This window comes from Pagrus pagrus (genome assembly GCF_965226575.1).
Source record: "Pagrus pagrus genome assembly, chromosome: 22".
NCBI lineage: Eukaryota > Metazoa > Chordata > Actinopteri > Spariformes > Sparidae > Pagrus > Pagrus pagrus.
The window spans coordinates 21,509,022-21,528,091 of NC_140204.1; the positions used below are offsets into that span (position 1 = coordinate 21,509,022).

At 42.8% G+C, this 19,070-nt stretch overlaps 1 protein-coding gene across 1 annotated transcript in view; it reads left to right on the plus strand.

The window, feature by feature from the left end:
* Nucleotides 1–7,044: 7,044 nt before the first annotated feature.
* LOC311251318 (THAP domain-containing protein 6-like) overlaps nucleotides 7,045–19,070 on the plus strand; it is a gene marked incomplete at both ends in the record, with an annotated part of 31,478 nt that continues 19,452 nt past the window's right edge. The window contains 3 exons of the mRNA XM_084343698.1: nucleotides 7,045–7,073; nucleotides 7,821–7,844; nucleotides 7,993–8,071. Coding sequence (XP_084199824.1) covers nucleotides 7,045–7,073; nucleotides 7,821–7,844; nucleotides 7,993–8,071 — 132 coding nt within the window. The remainder of the gene's footprint in view (nucleotides 7,074–7,820; nucleotides 7,845–7,992; nucleotides 8,072–19,070) is intronic.

The window sequence follows — 19,070 nt, forward strand, 5'->3', positions numbered from 1 at the left end:
AGCTGGTCTGCACAGGACTTGAGGAGCCTGGAGCTGATCCCGTCTGGACCCGTGGACTTCTTCACCTTCATCTTCCTCAGTTGATTCCTCACCTGGATAGTGGAGAGGGACAGATTGGAGCAGGGGGGCTGAGTGTCGGGTGGGGGAGGTGGGTGAATGTCAGGGGGGGCAGTGGAGGGTGTCTGCGACATGAAAGCAGTGGAGAGGGAGGTAGAGGTGAGAATGGGGCAGGAAACAGGGGGGGTGGAAGAGGTGGTGGGGGGCAGCAGAGATGAATGGGCCGGGGGAGGGGTGGGTGTCTGATCAAACCTATTGAAAAATAGGTTCAGGTCGTTCACCCACGTCTGATCCCCGGCAGCCTGGGAGTCTGGTTTCCTCAGTCCTGAGATGGTTTTAAGGCTTTTCCAGACTCCACTGATGTTACTCTGCTGCAGCTGGACCTCCATCTTCCTCCTGTAGCTGTTCTTCCCCTCTCGGATCTTCTTCCTCAGCTCCCTCTGCACAGCCTTCAGCTCCTCCTTGTTTCCTGACCTAAAGGCCCTCTTTTTCTCCTTAAGGAGAGCCTTAATGTCAGGATTAATCCAGGGTTTGCTATTTGAAAAACACCGTACAGTCCTGGTGGGTACAGTGTTTTCAACACAGAAGTTGATGTAGTCCGTTATGCATCCTGTTAAGCTGTCGATGTCCTCCCCATGAGAAACACACAGTTCTTCCCACACAGTCGAGTCAAAGCAGTCCCTCAGAGCCTCTTCAGACTCCTCAGTCCATGCTTTAACTGTGCGGGTCTCCACTGGTTGCCTGTTTACAAGGGGCTTGTACACAGGCAGGAGATGAACCAGGTTGTGGTCAGATCTTCCCAGGGGAGGGAGGGGGGATGAGTTGTATGCCTCCTTGCTGTTGGCATAAAATAAGTCCAGTGTTTTATTGTCTCTGGTGTGGCAGGTGACATACTGTGTGAATGTGGGCAGGGTGGAGGACAGAGAGGCATGATTGAAGTCTCCAGAGATGAGGAAGAGGGCCTGTGGGTGCTGTGTCTGCAGTGAGCTTGTGACTGAGTGGAGAGCGTCACAAGCTGCATCAGCGTTAGCAGAGGGGGGGATATACACTGCGATCATGATCACCTGTGTAAACTCCCTCGGGAGGTAGTACGGCCTCATGCTAACCGCTAAAAGTTCAATGTCTTTACTGCAGACCTGCTCTTTAACAGTGATGTGCCCAGAGTTACACCATCTGTCATTAACAAACACAGCCAGCCCTCCTCCTTTCCTCTTACCGCTCTCTGCCGTCCTGTCCGCCCGCCGCATTTGAAATCCGTCCAGGTTAGCGTCCGTGTCCGGGGTCTGCGCCGTTAGCCACGTCTCAGTAAACACCATGATGCTGCTCTCACGGTAGTCCCTCTGATGCCGGGTCAGCGCCGTTAGCTCGTCCATCTTGTTGGGGAGAGATCTTACATTCCCCATGATGACGGACGGGAGGATGGGTCGGTAGCGTCTCCTCCTGCTACGGCGAGCAGCTCCGGCACACCCCCTGCGTCTCCTCCTCTTCAACTCCCGCGGGACATCGGGCCGCTCGAGCGGCGGCACCGCAGCGCTACTGAGGGCCAACAGCTGATCCCTACTGTAAACAATAGGGCCGCGTACAGGCTCCCCGGGCACGGCGGAAAACAGCGAAAAAAGCAGAATTAAGACCAGAGCGATAAAAACAACTCTGGTCTCCATACTGCCCGGAGAAAGAGCTCCAAAGTCAAGTAAATAAAAAAAGTTAAAAAGTACTAAAAGTTATAAAAAAGAAGAAAAAGCTCAAAGGTGAGCGAGAGCTGCTGTAACAGGCTGCCACTCACGCGGCGCCCCTCCTCCTCCGCTAGAGAAGTGCCTACTTCTTACTGCTCTAGGGCAGGGGTTTTTCAACCAGTGGTCCCTAGCCAGTTTTCAGACCCCTCTAGCGACTCTTTTTCAAAGAAGCGACTAGCGACAAATCTAGCGACTTTTTCTGGTGTATTTGGAGACTTGTGGAGACTCTGACGTGAAAGCACGTCTCGTTTCAAAGGTATCAGAAACAGAATGGGCACCCAAAAGTTAGTAGGAAATGACACCTTAAGTGTTTTTCTACTGTGTTTGGTTCCAACGTGAGACATTTTTGAATGTTATTGGCGGCCATCTTGGATTTGACCTCTCCCGGGCCTCAGAGGTCAAATCTGACTTCCCTCCAGATCTGAAAATAAACCTCATGGTATAACCTAACTATGGTAGAAGTTTCATGTTTCTTTCAAAAAGTGCACAATTCCCCTTGATTCCGCTGCACTAGTAGGGCTTTGTAGTGGTAGGAGCCGGGCCTCTCTCTCTCTCTCTATCTCTATCCCTCCTCTCTCTGTCTCTCTCTCTCTCTCTCTCTCAATTCAATTCAATTTCAAATTCACTTTATTGGCATGAATGTTGCAAGAACTATGTTGCCAAAGCATCAAGAGTCAATGAAAAACAAAACAAATACAATTCACAGAATCAAATGTATACAAATTAAATAAAATTAAATTTAAAAAAAATATATATACATTTATACTGTATACCCTATGTGTGTGTGTGTATGTGTGTGTGTGTGTGTGGTTGGTTGGTTGGTTTACTTTATTAATCCCTTTGAAGGGAAATTGATTGTCACTCTGTACGTACAACATCCAACACACAATACTACAACATGACAAGCATTGCTAACTCAGGCAGTACAATAAGTGCAATGCAATCAACAACAATTTTCATTAAAAAACTTCACTGTACCAGGTACAAAAGACCTCCTGAATCTATCTGAGGAACATCTTGGCATCACCAGTCTGTTGCTAAAAGAACTCTTCAGTTCATGGAAAAAAACATAGAGTGGGTGGTCCTTATTGTGCAGAATGCACCAGAGTTTCCTACCCACCCTCTTCTCCATGACCACCTCTAAGAAGTCAGGAGGCAAACCAATGATAGAACCTGCCTTTTTTATCACTTTGTTAATCCTGTGTCTGTCCTCAGACTTCAACCCCCACCCCCAGCAGACAACAGCATAAAAAAGCACACTAGCTAAAATACTATGAAAAAACACATTCAAGAGTGGCCTACTAACATCAAGTGATCTTAGCTTCCTGAGGAAAAACAGCCTGGACTGGGCCTTTGTGAAAATAGCACGGGTGTTCTCTTTCCAGTCCAGCCTATTATCCACAAGGATGCCGAGGTATCTGTAGTGGGGGACAACCTTGATAGCCACATCCTTGATAACTAGCGGAGTGACTGGTGTCTTTTTCCTTCTAAAATCAATGACAAGTTCTTTTGTCTTGTTTAAGTTTAAAATAAGGTGGTTATCGTCACACCATTTGACGAAGCCAATTTGGCTTCTAGACAGAATATTATGTTCAGTGAGGTAAGTGATTAATCTCGAGTTGAGGATGCTACAGAAGAGTTTACTCAGGTTGCTGTTAACACAGATGCCCCTGTAATTGCTGGGGTTATACCTGTCTCCATTTTTAAATACAGGAGAGATGAGACCTTTATTCCAAACACTGGGGTAATATCCAGTGGCCAACACCAGGTTCAAGTGTTTTTGCACGGCAAGTTGGAGTTTTAATTTGCTGTGTTTCAGCATCTCTGAGTTAATGCTGTCTATACTGCAAGCTTTTCCATTTTTAAGGGTTTTGATTGTGTGCTGTATTTCTTTAATGGTGACGGGGTAGTCAAGGGCACTTTGGTTGTCCTTCACTGTCCTTTCTAGTTCTTTCAGTCCGTCTATTGTTAAAATTTGGTTATGATTCAGACCGTGACACTCTGGATTTTTATAGAGGTCATCAAAGTAATCTTTCCAGATTTTGCCATTTTGAATTGGGTTGGTCTCTGTACAAAAAAGCTGTCAGTGAAGCAGCTTATCTGCCAACGCGCATGCGCAAAACTTACTTGTTTGAATTGTTCAGCGGGAAACTGAAGTGGAACTCATACGCCCCGACCCCCCCTCCCGTCAAACGATCCAGTCTGACAGTGACATATTGCCTGTTCATTCATGAAAACCATCTCGAAACACTCTCTGTCAAACAAGGTGGGGAATGAGAAATCTGCGGCGCTACTAGCCTAGTTCGCTCATTTTAAAAACACACCGGCAGCAGCGCCTACTGATCTGAGACGTGTCACGTGAGTTACTGTAAATGCTGTGTGGAAAACCAGCTGTGGTCTGTGATTGAGGTGCAGACTGGTGAGTTTGGAGCTGACGAGAGGATCGCGCTGACCACTGTAGTAGTTAAAAACCATATTATATTTTTTATTAATAAATAAATACCCCCCTTACGGGCGCGCATGGTATTGACACTTCAGCATGACCACAGTAAAAGGTCACCGCTCGCCACTGATATATATATATATGTATATATATATATATATATATTGCACATAGATAGACATCTCTGTTGTTTTCTAGAATATTTGAGTGAATTTTAATCCAAATGTGATTTGTACCTTTTTTAACTGGTGAGATGTAATCTTTATATTCTCCCTGTACCATATGAGTAAACCACCTGAATCTCTGCCATTCTTAATGCGTTTGTGTTTTACAGAGGGTATAATAAGTTCTATATAATCGTTCGGACAGTTAGATTGATTTTGGTTTTGATTCCAAGTTTCATTCAATATTATTATCTACATTTCTAATATTTTTCAGAAAGTCATGGTTTGTTGATTTCAAACCAAAAACTGAAGAGCATATATCCTGAATGTTCCAGCTACCTATTGAAAAAGATGCTATTTTCTTTACCTTAACAGAATCGTGTACTACTTAATATCCGATTTACAAGCGTAAAACAAACGTAGTGTGATTAAAAATAAATAAATAAATAAATAAATAAAAAATAGAATAAAATAAAAAGTTAAGTATATGTCAAATGTTAAGTGATTATGAATTATTTAGTGTTGTTCTACTTTCTATTAGCTCAGTAATTTAGTATAGAGTAGTGTTGCAATGTCTCTTATCTGTTTTAGACTCAGTTCAGTGGGCGAGGTGTTGAGGCTGCTAGGCTGCAGCATCGTAGTTGTCTCTGAGCTGGAGACTGGATCTGAGTCTGGGCTGGCTGCTGCTGTTGCTGCTGCCAACTGGCATAGTGTGGTGCAGTTGGGTTGTGGTCCTGAGGGGGTGGGGCTGAGGTGTACAGCAGTGGGGTGGCGCTGGGTCCATGAAGAGGTGGATGAATCATCTTGGATCTTCTGCCTGGGAAGAGACGTTTCATACCGATGTACTTTCCATTGGAATCCTGTTTTGTGAAGCAGGTTCTGGTCTCCTTCCCTGGGACCCCTGGTCTGCGGTGCCCAGAGGGAAGAGGGGAGGAGACATTTGGGGGCGAGAGGCTGAAGATGTTGAAGATGTCTGTGTGGCAAATCTAGTCTCCTGGTGTAGGGGCTGCTGGATCTCCTGGTGCAGGGGCTGCTGGATCTCCTGATCCAGGGGCTGCTGGATCTCCTGGTCCAGGGGCTGCTGGGTCTCCTGGTGCAGGGGCTGCTGGATCTCCTGATCCGGGGGCTGCTGGGTCTCCTGATCCAGCCTTGTTGGGCTGGAGTGGTGGGTCAATGCTATCTCCTCTATTACTCCTTTGAGTGTTTCTGTCAGTGAACGGTTGTCTTCTTGCAGTTCTCGAACAGATTGCTGGAGTTCATCAATCGGGTGTCTCTGTTGTTGAACTGTGGAGTACATCTCCTACACTCCTAAATGGTTGTCGTCAGACCTCTGAAGGCTGCTCAGTGTCTTCTCTCTGAATTCTATGAACTCTCTCTCGAGTATTGAGATACCTTCCTTCAGGACCCTGAGATTGCTGGAGAGTTTGGGTGATTCAGATTATGGTGTAGGTGGATGTCTACTGGAGATGGGCGACCTGGTCTGGAGCTCTTGTGGAGGAGGAGGAGGAGGAGGAGGAGAAGGAGGAGAGATTTTTGATGCCGCCACAGTTTTCAGTGTTTGGAAGCTGTTCTCAAAGTTGTCTAAACTGTTCTCAGATCCCTGGATCATTGCTGTTCCATTGTGGTATATGTTCATAGTTAAAATGGGACTTGAGCGGTCTGCATCTTCATAGGCAGTAATCTGTAGGGGTGTGCATTGGCACTGCCCTCACAATTCGATTCGATTACGATTCACCAGGTAACGATTCGATTCAATTCGATTCTACGATGCATTGTGATGCATCAAAATTCTACTGCACACAACAAGGCAAACTTTTCATCAGTCATGAGGCAATACAAGCAGTCAGATATTGAACAACAGATTTTATTGGCTGCTATGTGTGTATTATCACTCTCCTGTATCTTTGACATAAATGTCATTAAATAAAATTGAATGGTACAGGGTATTGGATATGGCATTTTCAAACCTGAAAAAGAAAACATAAATCACTGCTTTCAGTGCTTTGAATGAGAAATGTTTCTCTTCTCTCTGCTTTAGAACCATTTGAAATTAAAAAGAGCAATAACAGCCAACTTTTTCCAGCAGTGACCATAGGTGTTTTTTTACACATAGTAAAATAGCAGCTCTAAGACAGGGCACTTCCTGAACTCCTGTGCAAACATTAATCAGTCACACTATTGTAACAACAACCACCCAGGCCCCCAGCAATAAAAATATTCAGTGCAACACAGAGTAACCACTTATTACTGTGAAACTTTTTTTCAAGTAGTAAAGTCAAGTGCAACTATTCTCAACAAAACAGCAGCTTAGCAGCTTTAAGACAATGACAGTTATATACCTGAGATGAGAATCCTATCTGGCAATCACATCAGGTGCATTCAACAAAATATCAAGATGTGAAAAACATTGTAATGTAAACCAAAAATAAAGTGTGTAGGCTTAGCCTACTACCAAATTTGTGCAAACAACTTCTTCCGTCTGAGTTCAACATCACCATCATCAACAATCCGTTTCAGAGTGAGGAAATATATAGTTTGACCCAAGCCTACATCATAACTTCTCACTGTTTAGCATTTGGGAATTTCAAGGTTCTTGTGTAAGAACACAAGCTGATCGACCAGAAAATAAATAGTGACATAATCGATTATGGCACGTTGCCGCATCGATGCTGAATCGTGCATGCCCCGCATTGCGATGCATCGCCGAATCGATTATTGTTGACACCACTAGTAATCTGTCTGCCTTTACTTATCCCATTCTTCTTAATGTGAGTAAACTGCTCACATATTACTGTGTGCCAATTTTCAGGATGGTGAGTGAAGAACAGTACTGTAGGTTGCATTTTACCTTGTGGTTGTTCTTCTTGCTGAAGTCTGCTACCAGTGTTTCTGGATTGGCACGTAGCACATTCATTTTGAAGTCTTTCTTCTGCTGTGCTGTAATGACTTTTGCGGGGTATTGTATTTCACAGCCAGTGATCTGTCCCGGTTGTCTCTGTGTTGCTACAGTTGATGTATCTGTAGATATGTTCATCAGTTGCTGCTGCTCAGCTGTTGCTTCACAGTGTTCCATTATCATGGTGGGTTTCAACCGACAACTTTTCTTCAGACCTTTGTTGATGTTGTTGCTAGCCAACTGTCAGATGCACAGTAGCAGTAGAGCAACTTCTTTTGGTAAAAAAAAAATGATGTAAAAATCATAGAAAAGTCTGGTTTTCTTCTTTAAGTGGTTGAGTGTGCCTTCCAACCATTTGATGTTTATAAATTTGGGTTGTAAATCAGATATTTCAAAGTGAAAACACGATAAAAGTTAAAAGTTTCAGGAGCTCATATCTTCCGCTTGCTCATCCCTCTCTCTCTCTCTCTCTCTCTCTCTCTCTCTCTCTCTTTTCAATTCAATAACCGGCATAGTATTGACACCAGATCGCGTGGGATTACCTTTCACAAGTAAGATTGAACAATAATTTTGGTTATTTTACCATTTATAACATTTTGTCATCGTCACTAACATCACTGACGTTTAACGTTATTACATCAGGAACTGGTACTCTCTCTCATTGTCTCTTGCTGTTTTGTTTTTCATCACATTTTGAAGGTTTCCCAGTGATACAGGCTTGAGGAGGCAATGGGAAGTTGCTATAAAACGGGAGGATTTTGTTGCAACCGAGTCATCTGTCTTGTCCCTACTTTACTTCTGAATTAAGCAGAGGTTGCAGAATTCAATCTGAATAATATGGACCACACATAGACATGTCTGTCTCTTGCTGAGTGCGAATTTAATGTAAACCAAACTCCTCTGCCCTACCCATAATACCTTTCCACATTCTTACAGGGCGTGTTACTCATGGACATGACATCCCCCCTTTTCTTAGAATTAAACTCTTCTTAGTTACAGAAAATATAACTCAGGATTATACTTCACATTATGCTTCACATTTCAGGAATTCTCTTTTTAACCTCCTTCTGAGCGGCCAGATTTGTAACATAACTTCACCACACAGGAACATGTACCTCGCTTATCAAAATCACTTTAGTATTTAGTACTAGTCAGAACTCATTACTTAGTGAATGTATTGCTTGCCTTTAAGAAACCATCAATCACAACAATTCTTCCAAATCATGAACTGTAATAATTTCTTCTATTGCTAGAAATCAAACACATTGTGTATACCCACAGGTTTTAACTCATGAACAATGTGACAATTCTCTTCTTTTCTTTAAATCATTTGAGAACATAGTCAGACAGTCTATTGGGTGTTCGCTTGACCCTTTGCGGCCTGGATGGCATGTTTGCTTCTGTCTGTGTGTCAATGTCATTTCTGGTTTGTGGACTCTGAGTGTCAGTGGTGTGTGTGTGTTCTTCTGTCGCCTCGCCGATTCCTGTGTCGTCCTCAGCTTCCTGTGTTTCCCCCTTGTCTGAGAATGTCCCTTGTTTCAGTCTCTTCCCTTCGTATTTCTTGACAAAAGTGGTGCTTCTTGCATATCGAGCTCCTGTTCGCGATTCCACTACGACCTTGCTTCCTGTCCTGTTGATGATCTTGTGTGGTGTTGCATTGAATGGGGTGGAGAATTTGTCAGTTTTGTCTTGTCTCAAGAGCACAGTGTCACCAACACTGACCTCTGATAGCTGTGCTCCTCTGCGGGTGTCTGCATACAACTTGCTCTTTGCCTTTTGCTCTGTGTCACGATCACACACTTCTTGATCAGTGTGCACTTCAATCAGTTCAGGCAGCTTTCCTCTTCAGCAGGGCTTTTACCTGTTGTTGGATGGATGATGCTCCTGTAGACCGTCACATACTTTCTCAGTTCTTTTTTCCAATCAAGTCCATCTGATTGAGCAATTCTGATCCTTTTCATAAGTGATGCGTTCTGACGCTCAACCTCTCCGTTGGCCTGAGCGTATTTTGGTGTGGTTTTGATGTGTGTGATGCCATTTTCCTCACAGAACAGTCTGAATTGTTCTGATCTGAACTGAGGACCATTGTCAGACTTGCACGTGACTGGCAATCCATGTCTGCTGAAGATTGACTCCAGACTGTCTATGAGCTTCTCTGCTGTGGTGGTGGTCATGACTAGAGTTCTCAACGGGTCGGGTCGGCCCGACAAACCCGACGGGACCCGGGTTTCGGGCCAGGTTCGGGTCGAAAATATAAGCAAGTGACTCAGGTCAGGTCGGACCTCAGGCTTAATTTTTTCCGCTCAGTGAAAAAAAAAAAAAAAAACATTTATTAATCATCGCTGCTGTTCACCGTAAAAAAAGTCTGGCTGCTGTTTGCAACGTGCATCATGGAGAGGGGCGGGGGCAGTTTGTATTGTTAAAAGGCGTGAACATTAAAGATTGATTTGAATTCCCATCTGGGTGGGGGGCGGCGGCGGGCCGCAGGCCAGGTTCGGGCAGATAATTCATGTTGATGTGTCAGGTTACATTGGGTCCGGGCTTTAAAAGCCACGGGCCGGGTCGGGTTGGGTTGTAATTTTCAGGCCCATTGAGAACTCTAGTCATAACATCATATTCATGATATCAGCTGAAATAATCTACTACCACTTAAATGGAGTGATTGGACGGGAGAGGTCCCAGTAGGTCAACTGCAACGTCCCGCCAGGGTCCATCAGGTAGCGGTGTGGGTCTCAGCGGTTCAGGTGGGTCAGGTCTAGCAACTATTTGGCATCCGTGACAGGCTTTGCAATGTCTCTCGGCTGCTCTATCCATGCCAGGCCAACACACTTTAGTCCTGAGATGTTGTTTTGTTCCCACTATACCCAAATGTCCCTCATGGGCTAGTGCAAGTGCTTGTGTTCGCAGGGCCTGGGGCAGCACTAAACGTGTGCCTCTTAGAACAAGATATCCTATTGTGCATAGCTCGTTTGCAATGACAGCATACTGTTTGCACTTCTCAAAATGTCCAGTTGCTATGGCTTTGCGTACCTCATGGAGCTCTTGGTCACTGGCAGATGCTTCCTCCACTTCTCGAGTGGTGAGTGCCTTTGGAGTTGCGTTCACTGCCACAAATCTCACATACTCATCAGCTTCGTGCCCATGTTCTGCCTGTTTCACCGTGTTTGGCAGGAGTCTTGATAGTGAGTCAGCAATGTTGTTCTTCCCTGCTATGTGTACTACCTTGAACTGGTACGGTTGCCGGCGAAGAACCCACCGCTCTATCCATGCACATGGTTTGGAGCCATATATTACTTCCAGTGGCTTATGGTCTGTGACTAGTAGGCATGGGCTGGTTACCGGTTTCAAGGTATACCACGGTATGAAAAAGTCAAGGTTTCAAAACCACTAAAATTTTCCGTCATACCGTTCCTGCGGTATGAGCGTTTTTTTTTTTTATGTGACGTCTCGTCAGAGAGAAAGTAGAGGTCCCTCACGCCACGTGCAGCTGCAGCGTAAAGTGCCCTCCCCCCACACACCTGCGGTTGCTGTGAGTGACAAACAGCATGATGGCTGAAGGAGGCGAGCACCCCGAACTTTTCCCCCATCTAAAAGGACCAAGTCGGCTGTATGGGAATACTTCGGTTACCGTAAAAAGCCAGACAGCCACGGCTCGGAGGAAGAAGGGCGCCGGTGCAAAACGTGCTCGCGGACAGTGGCAGCCCGAGGAGGCAATACATTGAATATGATAGCGCATCTACGGGAGCACCACCCGTCGCTGTATGCTAAATTCAAGGTAAAGTTAATGTTGTCTTGAAATGATCGAGGGTATTAGCGTCTGACATTAGTGAAATGAGCTTGTTACTGAGGCAGATGGTGGTTACTCTATCTTATCTTTTCTATATCTCTGATAGTAACTTTTTTTTTTTTTTGCTGAGGCAGATATGCTAACTAGCATGCTAAGATAGAGCCATCTTAGCTAGTTACCACATCTGCCTCAGTAAAAGCTATCCATAACTTTTTTTTCTTTCATCAATCTTTATTGCTAAGATGGATAACACCAGCTAGTTTCTCTAACATGAGGTGAAGAAGAGAAGCACATGTGTAATGTTTTTTCCTTTTTTTGTTTTTAAATACAGACATTGAAAATACACATTTTAGAGCTGTCATAATACCATGAAACCGTGAAACCGTATTATTTTTGCCTAAGGTTATCATACCGTCAGAACCTCATACCGGCCCATGCCTAGTGACTAGGTCAAACTGTCGCCCTTACAGGTATGGATGTAGTCTCTCGCAGGCCCACACCAGACCTAGCGCCTCTCTCTCTGTCTGAGAGTATCTCCGTTCACAATCAGTTAGGCTACGGCTCACATAGCACACAGGGACTTTAATTCCTTTCTGGTTTTGCACTAGGACAGCACCTAACCCCACAGGACTCGCATCCGCTATTACCTGGGTTGGTGCCTCTTTGTCAAAGTAAGCAAGGGTGGTTGCTTTAGCGAGTGCTGTTTTAAGAGCACTGAATGCTTGCTTTTGCTCCGGCCCTAAGTTGAAAAGCGTGTCTTTCCTTGTCAGGCGCCTCAGTAGCTCTGATAGAGTTGCAAACTGCGGGATAAATCTGCTGCCAATGCCCTTCTCCGATAGCAGAATGCCCATGAAAATCAATCTGTCCATGTTGAACTGGCATTTTTGTGGATTCAGTGTTAATCCAGTGTCTCTGAGTCTTTCCATGACTGCATGTAGTTGTCTGTTGTGCATCTCTTGGTCAGATGCATGAATGATCACATCATCAGATATGTTCTCCACTCCTTCAATACCAGCTAATGCGTTGGCTATCTCGTGCTGATATTGTTCGCTGGCAGAGGACACACCAAACAATAGTCTTTTGTACCTGTACACTCCGTTGTGCACAGCAAATGTGGTGCTGTCACGTTATTCAGGAGTCAGTTCAAGTTGGTGGTAGCCCCATTTTAAATCTTACTTGCTGAATATGGTTGAGCCGTTCATGCCTTGGAGTAGCTCATCCACTGTGAGAATCGGAAAGCGTTCCCTCACTATGGCCTCATTGGCCCGTCTCATATCCAGGTAAAGTCGGACATCATTTCCAGGTTTTGGGACAATCACAACCGGGTTCACCCACGGGGTGGGTCCGTTCACCGGCTCGATGATGTTCAATTCCACCAATTCTTTAATTCTGGACTCTACTGCCCCCCGAAGGTTGAATGGAATGCGCCTGAGTGGCTGGGCTACATGTTTCATCTCAGGGTTCATGTGTAGACTGACCTGTCTTGTTTTCAGTTTTCCGACTCCACTGAACACTTCAGGATACTGCTGCTTGAGCGTTTGCTTAATGTCCGTGATGGCAGCAATGTTGGCACCTATTTTCAGGACCCCCAGTCGCATTGCTGTCTCTTTTCCAAGCAGCGGTTCACCACTTCCTCTGATTACGATGAACTCAGCACGTTCAGTCTTTTTTCCTATAGACACCTCACATATGAATGCCCCCTTGACTGTTAATGGCTGACTAGAAGAATATGAGTAAAGTTTTCTCTCTGTCTTAGGGACATAGGAGTGGCACTTAATGCTTTCTGCTTTCAATTTTTCCCATGCATTTTCTCCCATAACATTTGCTTGTTGCACCAGAGTCAATCAGCATTTTTACACTTACTCCCCCAACACAGAAGTTAATGCCAGGTTCAGACAGGACGCCGAAGCGCTCCGAAGCGCCATGCTCGGAAATTCTCGCGCAAGCCACAGACCTTCTGTTCACACTAGACACGAATTTCTTTGCGCCGGTCGGCAAACGGCTCTGCTCGTCAGCTGTTCTGTAGTCACACTCGGAGTTGTTTTTTCACCATAGGAAAGTAAATAACCGCATAAAATCACAACGCCATGTTTTATGTCCACTTCATAGTAATGTATTGTATTGTATTGTATTTTATTTTCACGGTGTCATACACCAAAGAGGTGCCCAGCCCTCATGGGCTTACAAGACACACCATAAGAAATAAAGAACAATAAACAAAAGAACATCACCACATACATTAATCAGGGATCAACAGTCATCAGAAAGCAAAATCCACAATCAAACATAAAGCGCACCCATGCCCTGTTGGTAAGCATTCAACACATATTGAGCTAAATAAAACACTTTTTCACTAAACAGGTATGTTAGTCTACAGTCATCAGACACAGAAAACAAATCAGGACATTCCGCGGTCATTTTAAGAAAGAGCTTATGTCTACATTTATGGTAGAAAGGACAGTAAAACAAAAAATGCATTTCATTTTCCACCTCTCTCAGGTCACACAGGTGACACTTTCTATTCTCCTCTGGGATTGAATGGAAACGTCCCGTTTCAACTGCCAGAGGCAAGATACCACATCTCAACTGGGCACAGACAGACCTCTGCGCTCTGGTTAGGTTAAGGGTGACATAAGGCTCCGGTTGGTAAACAGACTTTATCAAGCTATACACTCTTAGTTTAGATTTGTGCAGAATTTCTTCTGCCCAATTTTGTTTATATTTTTCAAATAATATTATCTTAATTTGTCTAACATTACAAGATAGTTTATTTCTATATATATATTGAAGACCTGCTTCATCAAATATTTTAATAAGTTCCCTTGTCCAACAACAGTTTTTTGAAAGGTTCCACAAAAAAAATTGTTTGACAAGTCTGTTGTCGGGCATATTAATGAGTCTGTCCCATAGTCGCACCATGTCACCCTTAATCCGCACTTCGCATGGTTCCCATCCCATATCGCCACATACTGCGAGTTTGGGGGCCATTTTGTGTACGCCAAGAAAGCAACGCATAGCTCTGTTTTGAACTGTATTACATTTTGTTAAATTACAATAGCCCCAAATCCCTGCACTATAGTCTAAGACTGGACAGACACAAGAATTATACAACTGTGTATAAGTTTTATATCCAAGATCCCTACATAGCTTGACCTTGTTAAGGACAGCTCCCAGTGCTCTGCCTGCACAGTCTGATAGAACTTTTATTCCTTTTTCAAAGGTAAGATGGGCATCTAAAGTGAGTCCTAGGTATTTATAGTACTCGATATATGACAAGAGTATTGAGCCAAAACAAAACTTAAACTTAGTCTGCAGTTCACCCTTCTTCCTGAAGTGCATAATCTGAGTTTTATCTTCAGTTATCTTTAGTCTCCATTTATAGCACCAATCATGAACTATATTCAGCTGTCTTTGAAGGTCGTCTTCAGTCTCTGCCAGGAGGACTAAATCATCCGCATAGACAAGAGTGCCGACTGTAAAATCACCCAGTCTTACACCAAGCGCTGCTTGCTTAATTTCCATTATCAAATCATTAATATAAATCGCAAACAGCGTTGGCGACAGCACATCCCCCTGCTTAACACCTGACTTAGTTAAGAACCAGCCTGTTCTATGGTCATTGATCTGCACACATGCAACTGGTGTTTGGTAAATAGATTTCAAGGCGTTATAAAATTTGCCATCTATACCAGTTGTTAATAATTTGAAACTAAGAAGTTCATGATTAATGCAATCAAATGCTTTCTGAAAATCTATAAAACAAGTGAAAGTAGGTTTCCTCTCCTGTATTCTAGCTTGAACTATAGTAGACAGAGAAAATATATGGTCAATACAGGCTCTATTCTTTCGAAAACCGTTCTGTTCATCAGCCAGCAAATCAAATGTTTCCAGATAGCTATATAATCGTCTATTAAGAATACTGGAGTAGAGCTTGTAGACACAACTTAAAAGACTTATCCCTCTATAGTTCAAAGGAACTCTAGGATCTTTACTTGGGGATTTTGGAATTGGTTTAATGATGGATTTATACCATTCAGAAGGGACCACGCTATACTCAAAACAAATAGAAAAAAGATTACCCAGAATTGGAAATAAACAGGGTACTTTAAGTAAATCATTAGACAAATTATCAATACCTGTAGCTTTTCTTAGTTTCAGTGTGTCAATTGCCCTTTTAACTTCCTCTTGAGTAATACTAGCATTTAGGTAGGGATTAGAGGAGTAAGATTCTTGCTGCATATTGGTCTCCATAACATTTTTTTCCTCAATTCTCCTTGCAAAAAAACAGTTATCCCACTCTGATTGGCGGTTACTTCCAGAAAATAAAGAACAAAAGTCTTTTTCCCATTTTTTCAAAACACCATCAACAGAAAAAAGAGAGGATCCATTTTCCAACACCACTTCCATTGGGATGGGTTTAACTCTTTTCGGGCCCAAATTATTTATCAAGTTCCACAACAACTGAGGATTATTTGATTGCAAATGCTCTATTTTTAATGCCTGCCCCCTCTCATGTTTTCTTTTACAGGCTCTGTTTCCTGTCAAAATTCTGTTGTTTAACCTTAAATTCATTCCTTAATTGTTGCTTCCTCACGTCATTACTATCACACTTTAAAAATATTTTCTCGGCCCTCCTCATTTCCTTCCACATTTCTTTCAACTGTTCATTCCAGTAAGGTTTACGTCTCCTAACGAATCCACCTGACTTAATGGTGCATGGATTTCTGCAAACATTATTACCATTACAAATATATTCACAGAATTCACCGTACCATTTATCAACATCTTTTTTTTTTGTTTTTTGTTATCAAGATTTTATTTCATTACTCAAAAATTTTGAAAAAAACATAGTGAATAATACAGGGCACAAGGGAGTGTAATAGATAGACCATGGACAATACTCACAAACAGGACAATAAGGGGAAACATAATGTAAAAAGATGCTCTGATACCACACAGCAATAACAAATAAAACACAGACAAGACTCACATACACAAAAACGAAGACAACCACAGACAAAACAAACAGGACAGACAGGGCCTGTAGGGTTAGACAACCCTAGAATTTAGAGAGAAAAAAAGAAAAGATAAAAAAATAAATAGATAAATCAATAATAATTATCATAGAAGCTATGACGCGTTCATTTCCTGAATATGCTCGATGGCCTTAGACCAGGTCAGAAGGGAGTCGAATTTAGCACCATTGATTCTGGCGGTAGATCTTTCCAATAAACAAATATCAAAAAATAAATTAATCCAAAGAGATAGCGGGTTCAAACCAGTTTTTAATAATAGACTTTTTAGTTGCAGTTGAGGCTGCCATTAAGATTCGCTTCTCCTGAAAAGAGACATACACATTGGGGTTGTACCCCAGTAAGTAAAGAGCAGGACAGGTAGGAAGAGATTTACCGATAATTTTACTAACAATAGTGTTTACATATTCCCAAAAAGAATTGATCAAGGGACAGTGCCAGAACATATGAAGGTAATCCCCTTTTACTGAATTCGAACAGTTGGGGCAAGCATCATTATCTGTCAAATTCAATTTGAATCTGCGCTCAGGGGTAAAGTAAAATTTATGAATGAACTTGAAATGAATTAGCTGATGGGCTAAATTCTTTGATGATGAAAATAAATTAATCCATATTGTATGCCAGTCACAAACCAGATCAAGAGATTGTAAAAAAATTTCCCAGCCATATAGAACAGGAAGAAGTTTAAAACCAGTTGAAGCAAGCTTGGTATAGATCTGAGAAACTAGTTTGGACTTTGAGGAGAGCAGTGCTATTATTGGATGAAAGCCAGGAGAGACATCCCAAGGAACCCCGTAAGTTTTTAAGGCCGTATGGAGTTGAAGGTAAAAGAACCATGAGGAACCTGGGATGGAAAAATAATTTTTAAGGTCTTGAAAGGATCGGAGGCCTTGGTCATCAAAGATGTCACCTAATACCTTGATCCCCTGTTTAGACCACTTGTGACAAGTAAAGGGCATTGACCCGGTTAATAAAGCATTATTGTGCCAGATGGGAGAAGAGGAGTGAAATTTGCACGCAATAGATAAGTGCTTTTCAATGCAGTACCAGATGGATAATGTGTTAGATACGATAGAACCCATATGTGATTTAGCAGTTTTAAGTTTAACAAACGAAAAAGGTAAGTCCTGAATTCTGATTGGATATGTCAGAGCGTTTTCTATGGCACGCCAGGGTACTTCTGAAGTAGGATCCAACCAGACTTTGAGGGCTCTAAGTTGAAAAGACCAAAAGTAATGTTTAAAGTTTGGTAAAGCAAGACCGCCAAGTACTTTGGGAGGGGAAAGAGTAGAAAAACTTATCCTAGCTCGTTTCCCCTTCCAAATGAAGTTTCTACATAAAGACTCCAGGTCTTTAAAAAAGGTGGCTGGTGGAGGAAGAGGGAGCATGGAAAATAGAAAAGTAATTCTAGGCAGAATATTCATTTTTATGGTAGAGATACGGCCAAACAGGCCACACTTCAGGGAAGACCAGGTATCAAAGTCTCTCTTTACTTTTATTAAAGCAGAGTTAAAATTGTCTTTTATTATTTGAGAGATTGTTGGCCTTATAGTGATACCAAGATATGTAAAACCCTGAGGTTGTATAGATACTGGAAAATTTGGCAGATTGAGATTTGTGGGTGTGAGGTGGAGGGGCATAAGAATAGACTTTGACCAATTGATTTTATAGCCAGAAAAGGAGCCAAAAGTTTGGAAGAGGTTGAGAACGTTGGGTATGGTATCAGTTAGATACAAAAGAATGTCATCTGCATACAAAGAAATGTAATGAGATGTATTCATAATTTGGACAGGTGTGATGACATTATTTTGTCTCAATGCTAGGGCTAATGGTTCCAGTGAGAGAGCAAATAGAGCAGGAGATAGTGGGCAGCCCTGTCTGGTCCCTCTTGTCAAAAAGAAGTCGCAAGCACCAGGGTGACCAGTCTGGACATGTGCAGATGGGTCTGTGTATAGTGTTTGGACCATATGAATATATGAGGGGCCGAAGCCAAAGCGTTTCAACACTGCCAATAAAAAACTCCACTCCACACGGTCATAAACCTTCTCGGCATCTAATGACAAAATTGCTGAAGGATGTTTCTCAGAGGCTGTATCTATTACATGTAATAAACGACGAATATTATCTGAGGCCATCCGACCCTTCACAAAGCCAGTTTGGTCAGGATGGAGCAAAAAAGAAACAACAGAGTCTAACCTTCGTGATAAAACCTTGGCAAACAGTTTGAGGTCCGCATTCAAGATAGATAGGGGGCGGTAGCTAGAACATTCGGCTGGGTCCTTACCTTTTTTCAGCAGTAGCGAGATGAGTGCATTCTTTTGGTCTCTGTGGAAAGAGCCAACATCTAAAGAGAAATTAAACGAGTCAAAAACAATGGGGCCGATCAACTGCCACAAGGCTGAGAGTAATTCGGGAGGTATTCCATCTAAGCCTGGAGACTTTCCTTTTGGCATTGAGACCAGGGCATCTTCAACCTCTTTTAAAGTAATTGGGGCTTCTAATAGAGAGAAGTGTGAATCGGAGAGAATAGGAAAATTTAAAGAGTCTAAAAAAGACTCAATTTCTTGATGATCTTCTGGAGCTTCTGATGTATATAATTTAGAGTAGTAGCATGTAAAAACACGATTAATATCAGAGGGAAGTGTACACAATTCACCAGCGTCATTTTTAATACAATTAATAGAGGCTGTATGTTCTGATTGTTTTAGTTTCAATGCCAGGAGCTTGCTAGGCCTTTCAGAATATTCATAATATTTTTGTCTGGTTTTCAAATGAAGGAACTCAGCATGTGCAGTGGTAAGACATCTATATTCCGACCTAGCTGAAGTTAGGAGCCTTTGAGTGGCTTCTGTAAAGTTGATTTTCTGTTGGGCTTCAAGTGATGATATCTGTTTTTCAAGATTTTCGAGGGTCTCCCTGCGTTTTTTGCTCAGGTGGGACGAAAAAGAAGTACAAAC